The sequence below is a fragment of the Tupaia chinensis genome, unplaced genomic scaffold (genome assembly GCF_000334495.1).
Source record: "Tupaia chinensis unplaced genomic scaffold, TupChi_1.0 Scaffold000407_4, whole genome shotgun sequence".
Taxonomy (NCBI): Eukaryota; Metazoa; Chordata; class Mammalia; order Scandentia; family Tupaiidae; genus Tupaia; species Tupaia belangeri.
Window position 1 is genome coordinate 2,748,766 of NW_006159912.1, and position 9,055 is coordinate 2,757,820.

Here is a 9,055-nt window from a genome sequence, read left to right on the forward strand (position 1 = left end):
AACCTCTCAAAAAAAAAAAAAAGAAAAAAAGAAAAGAAATCACTCCCCGGGGGGGGGATACCCATGCTACAATTTCTTCTCTAGTCTCTTGGGATTTGGGGCACACACACACACACACACACACACACACAGTGTGAGTTTCAAGGCACCAAGTCCATAGCTCAAACTGTGGTCCGCCATGTGGGAGTCCAATATCCTAACCACTATGCTATCTGCTGGCCCTTCAATATTATTATTTTTTTAATTTGCCACAGGGCACATGTGCTCACCAGAGAGAGACAGAGAGAAAGTGAGAAAGGAAGTCACCAGTTCGTGACTCAAACTCAGGTCAGCCACGTGGGAGTCCAGTGCCTCAACCACCACATCACCTGCTCTTTGTAGCAATTTTAAAAGAAAAAAATTCTTTGATCCAAAATATATATACCTATGACAGTGGTTCTACCTGGGTGGTAAAAGCTAAATACTTATTAACTTTACAATATTTTTTGTATTTTCCAGATCTTTCTTTTTTTTTTTTTATTTGGAGAGACTTTCACTGTAGGGCGCATGCACTCGCCAGACAGAGAGAGACATAGAGACAGAAAGCGAGAAATCACCCCCCAGGGGGGATGGTCACGCCACAATCCCTTCTCCTCCATTCTCCTCTTGGGATCTTGGGCACGCACGCACACGTGCCCGGCGTGAGTTTTAAGCCACCGGGTCCGGGACACGAACCGCGGTCGACTACGTGGGAGTCTAGCAACATAGCCATTACGCTAACTGCTGGTTCCCTCCAGATCTTTCTTTAAGAAATGTTTGTGTTTTCAGAAAAATCAAACAAATGTTATTTTCAAATTATATCATCAATCAGAAAACTTTTCAGACCTCATCCTACTAGATGAATATATTGACCAAATTTCCCTTTTTTATTTTTTTTCACTTTTGTGATTGTATACCAGGTACTTCTATATATATTCTTTATGTCTCCTGTTTTCATTAAGTGTGACTGAAGAGATAAGAGAGAATGGTACCTGAGGGAGAGGGAAGAAGCAATGATTTGTCAGTCCATTTTTGCTATAACGTGTCTGTGCTCACCAGAGAGAAGGGAAAATGAGAAATCACCACCAGGGGGGATGGCTACACCACATTCCCTTCTACTCCAGTCTCCTTTTAGGATTTTGGGCATCTCCTCTTGGAATTTTGGGCACACACACACGGATTTAGTGTGATTTTGAAGCTGCCTGGTTCAGGACTCAAACCATGCAGGTGGCCATGTCGGATCCAGTGCCTTAAGCTCAATGCCACCTATTGGCCTGGGATTTTATTTCATTCTTTTTCAATTTAGTTCTTTTTTTCTGGAGAGATTTTTGCTATAGGACGTGTGCGCTCACCAGAAAGACAAAGAGAGACAGAGACAGAAAGTGAGAAATCACCCCCTTGGGGAATGGCGACACTGCAATCCCTTCTCCTCCAGTCTCCTCAGGATCTTGGCATGCACACACACGCACCTGGCATGAGTTTGAGTCACCAGATCTGTGACTTGGACCATGGTCAACTATGTGGGAGTTCAGCGACGGCCATTACACCAACTGCTGGTCCCTAAAATTTAGTTCTTGAGCCAGTCTGTGGTCTGGTGTTTGGAGCAGCTAAGTCATACATGGTTGTCCAAGTGGTTTGAGTTCTACACCTGGCAGCTTGAGGAACACATAGGGCATGTTTATGTACATGCCCAAAATCCAAATAAAGGAAGAAATGGAGGAGGGGGGATAAAAAAAAAGGGACCATCAGGTAGCATGGTGATTAAAGCGCTGGACACTCCCATATGGCCCACCACAGTTTGAGTCCCAGACCTGGTGCCTTGCTTTCTTTTTCTGTGTCTCTTTGGTCAAATTAAAATAAATGAATGAATGAAAAAAAAATTCTTTTTTTTAAAAAAGAAAATAAATGGAAGAAAAGGAATTGTGGAGTAATTATGCCTCATAGCAAGAGTGTTTTCTCATATTCTCTCTCTCTCTCTGGCAAGTGCACACCACCTCTGGTAATTTATTTTTCTTTTGTCATTTTGGAAGTCTTCTATTGTAAAGACAATTCTGTCTGATGAAAACAGCAGCCACAGTGATTACTCTGGACCACCATGTTGGATAAATTCAATTTCTTATTGAGACACCAGTTTCCTTCTGTATTTGAGGTAAAGTTTTTATTATTTCTGCTATGTCTGGTGGACCCTGATACATCAGCAAATCTGGTGATTTACTTCCCTTAGAATGCTGTGAAACTGCAGAAGAATGGGAGGGCAGCCCTGCTGACCTCAATGCTTCTGATACATTGCGTTTAGGATTGCCTCTTCTGTCAGGAAACCCTAATGGTGTATGTGGCTTCACTACCTGCACAACCCTGCTGGCAGAAGCCATCTTGCTGTCCATCATGACCCCGGTAAATGTCTCTTTTTTTTTTTTTTTTTTTTTTTTGAGAGTTTTTGCTATAGGGCACGTGCGCTGGCCAGAAAGACAGAGAGAAACAGAGAGATAGAAAGCGAGAAATCACCCCCCAGGGGGAATGGCCACACCGCAATCCCTTCTCCATTCTCCTCTCGGGATGTTGGGCATGCACACACACACATGCCCAGCATAAATCTAAACCACAGAGCCCAGGACTCCAACCGCAGTTGACTACTTGGAGTCCAATGACCCAGCCATTATGCCAACTGCTGGTCCCTAAATGTCTTTATTTTTTTTTTAAGAATTATTTATTTGAGGCCAGTAGGTGGCACAGTGGTTGGCATGCTAGACTCCCACATGGCCAGTTACAGTTCAAGTACCAGAACTGGTGGCTTGCTTTTTCACTTTCCCTCCCTCTCTAGACAAATTAAAAACAATAAGCTATTAATAATAAATAAAATTAAAATAATTATTAAAAATATTTAATTTTAAAATTTTTATGATTTTTTTGGGAAAGATTTTTGCTATAGGGTGCGTGCCAGAAAGACAGAGAGAGAGAGAGAGACAGAAAATGAGAAATCACTGCCCAAGGGGGATGGCCACGCCACAATCCCTTCTCCTCCATTCTTCTCTTGGGATCTTGGGCATGCACACACACGTGCCCGGCGTGAGTTTAAGCCACAGGGTCCAGGACTTGAACCACGGTCGACTACATGGGAGTCCGGCGACATAGTCATTACACTAACGCTGGTCCCAAGGTTGAACTCTTACCCAAATCCAATAAACCTGTATCAACAACTCAGTTATACATGATTTGCACTCCGTAAACTGTAAGGTAGATTACATCAGTTTTGGTGTACATAATTTATGAATAGCACCTCCACAGTCAAGCCTCTCCAGTTCATTCTGGAATTCATCAGGACCCCTTTGCTTTAGCACAGTATTCAGGTTGCTGTAACACATCCTATAAAAGTTTGTATGAGGGCAGGACCATTTTCATCAAATACAGCAAGGGCCTAGAATTACACTTGAACATAATGCAAGCCTAGAAGACTGGTTTATTTGCCATAGGGTGCCTGCACTTGCCAGAGAGACAGAGAGGGAGAGTGCGAAATCACCCCCTACGAGGGATGGCCACAGGGCAATCCCCTCTCCGCCATTCTCCTCTCCAGATGGTGGGTGTGCACACATGTAGCAAGCATGTCACCAAGCTTGTCAGGTTCAGGGTTCCAACCGCAGAAAGGACCCTGTGGATCCAGCGCCTTAACTACCACCCACCTGCTGGCCCCAAACCTAAGACTGTTACACTATAATCATGGGGGCCGGCTGGTGGTGTGGTGTGGTTAAGGGCACTGGATTCCAAGGCCTACCTTGGCTGGAGACCCAGACCTAGCAGCTTTTTCTCTCTCTCTCACTGTTTCCTCTCTGGTCAAATTAAGTAAATAAAGTTAAAGTTTTAAAAAATTCGGGGGGAGGGGGAACACTGATAAGCTACCATCTTGGATTAAAAGTAATTGCCACGTGCGTGGTTGAGGCGGCCGACTGCGGCTCAAGTCCCGGACCTGGTGGCTTGCTTTCTCACTTTCCCTTTCTCTCTCTTCTGGTGAGCGCATGTGCCCTAGAGCAACTAAACCAATAATAAATAAAATAAAAAAAAATTTTTAAAGGAAGAAAAAAAGAAAAGTAACCGCCTTAACTTCCGGGGCATAAAAGCAAGGCCTTTCTCATTCTGGTCATTCTTCGTCGATAACGTCGAGGCTTCTGTCTCCCGCTATGTCAGAAGGCGGCAGAATATAAATGAACCCCCAGCCCGCCCAGCTTGGACAGGAAGAGCCGTCCCATTTGCAATGTCCCTTTCTCCCTGAGCCCCTGGCTCCACAGACAGGGGAACCGGCCTCAGCAGGCCGAGCTCCCGCACCACGCCGCGCACGGCCCCTCAGACGCCTCGTCACAAAGAACTGTGCAGAGAGAGGGCAGAGCTGTGGTTTCCGCCGAGACCAGGACGCTGACCCAGTGGGAAGAGAACCAGCCAACAGAGAACACCCGGCCACCGCTCCCCCGCCAGGGGTCCGCTTCAATTCCAGCGGGGGCGGAAACGGAAGCTCTGCGGGGCCATAGAGTTTCCCAGTTCCGCTCTGGGGCCGCATGCAGGGCTAGAGCGCCTTCTCTTCCGCCAGCCGTCCCCAAGGTCCCAGCGGCTTGTCAGAAAGCAGGGACCTCTCTCCTCACGTGGCGTCGGGGTCCATCGCGCCTCGCCTGGGGTCAGCGAGCAAGGACGGGCGCGCAAGGGTATTTCGCCGCCGTCGGCGAGAGCCAGCCCTCGCGTCCCGGGGCCACACTGGCACCTCTGACCGCTCAGAACCGGCTGGCTTCTGAGCCCTCACGATTGAGGGTCCCTGGTTCCAGCTCCGGAGGACAGCGCCCCTTCGCCCATACCTGTCCCCAGTCACGCTCTGCCCTGACGCCCAGCAGCTGACAAACCCCCGCTTTCCCACACACCTGCGCCCACGTCCGCGCTCACTTCCTTCCTAACCTTAACCTGAGGCCCCTCCCCTCCGCCGCCAGGAGAGATTCGTTTTCCCCCGTTTTTAATCTCGCCTGTAAAACTGCGTTTGGGGTTGGGGGTGTCATGCAGAAAGATTTCCCTTGAGACTGAGTACCCATTCGATACAAAGAGTTCATGCTCACCAGAGAGCTTGTGGGATAAGGGAAAGCCGTGCACACAGTAAATAATGGCTGAACACGGGGCGCACATCACAACAGCTTCTGTGGCAGATGACCGGCCATCCATCTTTGAGGTGGTAGCACAGGACAGTTTAATGACAGCAGTGAGACCTGCTCTTCAGCACGTGGTTAAGGTAAGGTATTAATTCTCTGAAAGGGCTTAGGGACAATTGGGTAAAAACCAAACAAATAAAACTTGTGTTTATTTGATGGCATAGGGTTTGAAATAACTACTTTGCATATGACCCATTTTCCATGACTCAAATGGTTATAGAGTCTGTTCCTAGTAGAGCACTGTGTTGAATACCTAGCACATAGGGGGATTAGAGTAGATGTCAAAAGAAGTGACTTGTTTAATACAGCTGTGTAAATTTTAGAGCAAAAAGGGAAATGTAAACTCAAGATTTAGTAGCTGAGTGACCAGCAGTTACAGTAATGGCTGTCACTGGACTCCCATGTAGTCGACCGTGGTTCGCGTCCCGTACCCGGTGGCTTAAAACTCATGCCAGGCGCGTGTGCGTCCACGCCCGCCCAAAATCCTGAGAGGAGAATGGAGAAGGGATTGCGGCGTGGCCATCCCCCCTGGGGGGTGATTTCTTGCTTTCTGTCTCTCTGTCTCTGTCTGTCTGGCGAGCGCATGCGTCCTATCGCAAAAACCTCCCTCCCAAAAAAATGATTTAGTAGCTGAATGATGAAATGTTTTTTGTTGATTTATTTTGCTTTAGGTTCTTGCAGAATCAAATCCTGCCCACTATGGCTTCTTTTGGAGGTGGTTCGATGAAATCTTCACTCTGCTAGATCTTCTGCTCCAGCAGCATTATCTGTCTAAAACCAGTGCCTCGTTTTCTGAAAACTTTTATGGTTTAAAACGGATTCTAATGGGGGACACTCACAAGTCTCAAAGATTGGCCAGTGCTGGTCTCCCAAAGCAGCAGCTTTGGAAATCGATTATGTTCCTGGTTCTTCTTCCCTATCTGAAAGTGAAGCTGGAGAAGCTGGTTTCCAGCCTGAGAGAGGAGGATGAATATTCTATTCATCCCCCTTCTTCCCACTGGAAACGATTTTACAGAGCCTTCCTGGCTGCCTACCCATTTGTTAACATGGCCTGGGAAGGCTGGTTTCTTGTTCAACAACTTCAGTACATCCTAGGAAAAGCTCAGCATCACTCACCACTGCTGAAGCTGGCTGGAGTTCGGTTAGGTCGACTGACAGTGCAGGATATACAAGCTCTGGAGCACAGACTAGCCAAAGCCAGCATGATGCAACAACCAACCAAGAGGTAAGACCTTCACATTTCCAAAAGAACTTTCACTAATAAATTCTAAAATCATATCTCAGTTCTGTGAACTTCATCTCCCTCAGTCTACTTTGGAGTTTTTTAATAAAATCACAGAAAAGTTACTCTTTCAGGCCAGTATGGGTGTGATGGTTAGGGTAGCTAGATCATACATGGCTGACCAGTTCAAGTCCTGGACCTGGTAGATTATAAAGCACACCAAGTGGGCCAGCAGGTGGCGTGGTGGTTAAGGTGCTGGACATTCCCACATGGCCTACTATGGTTTGAGTCCCAGACCTGGTGGCTTGCTTTCTCACTTTCTCTCTCTCTAATCAAATTAAAATAAATAAATGAGTAAGTTTTTTTTTTTAAAGAGAGGTTTTTGCTATAGGGCGCGTGCACTTGACAGAATGAGAGAAACCCCCCCCCCCCCCGGGGGGGATGGCCACACCACAATCCCTTCTCCATTCTCCTCTCGGGATCTTGGGCATGTATGCACACGCATCCGGTGTGAGTTTAAGCCACCGGGTCCGGGACTTGAACCACGGTCGACTACACGGGAGTCCAGCAACATAGCCATTACGCTAACTGCTGGTCCCCCCAAAAAATAATTCTTAAAAAAAAATATATATGGGGGGAAAACATGCCAAGCAGGCGTGCATGTATTCCCAAAGTCCCAAGAGAATGGAGAAGGGATTACTGCAGGATCAGCGCCCTCCCCCACCCCCCATCCCCATGAGGTGTGTCTGTGGGGGTGATTTTTCACTTTTTCTGTTTCTTTCTGGCAAGCACATTTGCTCTATAGCAAAAAAACTAGTACTTGCTCTTTCTGTCTATAAAACAAGGACTGCTGTTGTAGTAGCATTGTTCACCATACCAGGTGTATTTTATTGTATGCTTGGTATGTGCCAGATGTTCACACTATGTGCTTATCTCAGTCCTCCTCACGACCCAATGAAATAAATGCATTAGCTCAGTGTAACCGTTGAGGAAATTAAGCCTTAACAGCTAAGTACCTTGCCCAGATCACACAAGTAGGTGGCAGAGCTGAGATTCAAGCCAAATCAATATAATTTTTTAAAGAATTACTTTATTGAACCTAACTTACTTATTTTAATTTCATCAGAGGTGGGCAGAGAGAGAAAGCAGAGTCAGGTCCAGGACTTGAACTGCAGTCAACCCTGTGGGAGTCCAGCGCTCTTAATCACCATGCCACCTGCCAGTCCCCCCCCCCCCAGCAATATAATTCTAAAGAACTGCATCCTTAACAATGATGCTTTTCTTTTCTTTTTTTCTTTTTTTTTTTTTTGGAGAGGTTTTTGCTATAGGGTGTGTGCGCTCGCCAGACAGACAGAGAGAGTCAGAGAGACAGAAAGCGAGAAATCACCCCCCAGGGGGGATGGTCACGCCGCAATCCCTTCTCCTCCATTCTCCTCTCGGGATCTTGGGCACGCACGCACACGCACCCGGTGTGAGTTTTAAGCCACCAGGTCCAGGACATGAACCGCGGTCGACTACATGGGAGTCCAGTGACATAGCCATTACGCTAACTGCTGGTTCCTAACAATGATGCTTTTCTATCTGCAGTGTCTCCTACAAGCTGAAATAAATACATTCTGCGATACTACCAAGTTTTTCTTTTTAAGCAAGTTGTTTCTTTCCTGGATGCAGTTATTTTCCACAGAAACAAAAGGCTATGTAATACAATTCTCTGTTTTTCTTCTCAAAATAAAACAAAACCCGGGAACCAGCAGTTAGTGTAATGGCTATGTTGCTGGACTTCCACGTAGTCGACCGCGGTTCGTGTCCTGGACTCAGTGGCTTAAAACTCACGCCTGGCGCGTGCATGCCCAAGATCCCGAGAGGAGAATGGAGGAGAAGGGATTGCGGCGTGACCATCCCCCCTGGGGGGTGATTTCTCGCTTTCTGTCTGTCTCTCTCTGTCTGTCTGGAGAGCGCATGTGCCCTATAGCGAAAACTTCTCAGAAAAAAAAAAAAAAGAGGGATTGCAGAGTGGTCATCCCCCTGGAGTGTGATTTCTTGCTTTCTGTCTGTCTCTCTGGTGAGTACATGTGCTCTACAGCAAAAAGTCTCTTAAAAAAAAAAAAAAATCACCTGTATTAGTCATTCTGTGATTATACCTGAATAAACATTTTCTGTCTCCTTGTTCTCTTCTTTTAACAGCATTAGTGAGAAGATAAAGTCAGCTCTGAAGAAAGCTCTGGGGGGTGTCGCCTTATCCCTCTCTACTGGCCTTTCTGTGAGCGTATTCTTCCTGCAGTTCCTTGACTGGTGGTACTCATCTGAAAATCAAGAAACCATCAAATCACTGACTGCCCTGCCTACACCACCACCACCTGTACACCTAGACTATAACTCTGATTCTCCCCTGTTACCCAAAATGAAGACTGTGTGCCCATTGTGTCGTAAAACCCGGGTAAATGATACCGTTCTTGCCACCTCTGGCTATGTATTTTGTTATCGCTGTGTGTTTAATTATGTGAGGAGCCACCAAGCTTGCCCCATCACAGGTTATCCAACAGAAGTACAACATCTGATTAAACTGTACTCCCCTGAAAACTGAAAGGGATTAGTAGCTCATCTCACAACAAAAGTATTGTACTTCAAGGCCACAGTG

The 9,055-nt window shown here is 46.5% G+C and overlaps 1 protein-coding gene across 1 annotated transcript; it reads left to right on the forward strand.

The window, feature by feature from the left end:
• Positions 1-4,611: 4,611 nt before the first annotated feature.
• On the forward strand, positions 4,612-9,047 carry PEX12 (peroxisomal biogenesis factor 12). Its single transcript, XM_006154421.3, has 3 exons — positions 4,612-5,275; positions 5,867-6,420; positions 8,602-9,047. Exons 1-3 carry the CDS (start codon positions 5,150-5,152, stop codon positions 8,999-9,001), a joined length of 1,080 nt encoding a protein of 359 aa, XP_006154483.1. The 5' UTR covers positions 4,612-5,149; the 3' UTR covers positions 9,002-9,047.
• The last annotated feature ends 8 nt before the right edge of the window (positions 9,048-9,055 follow it).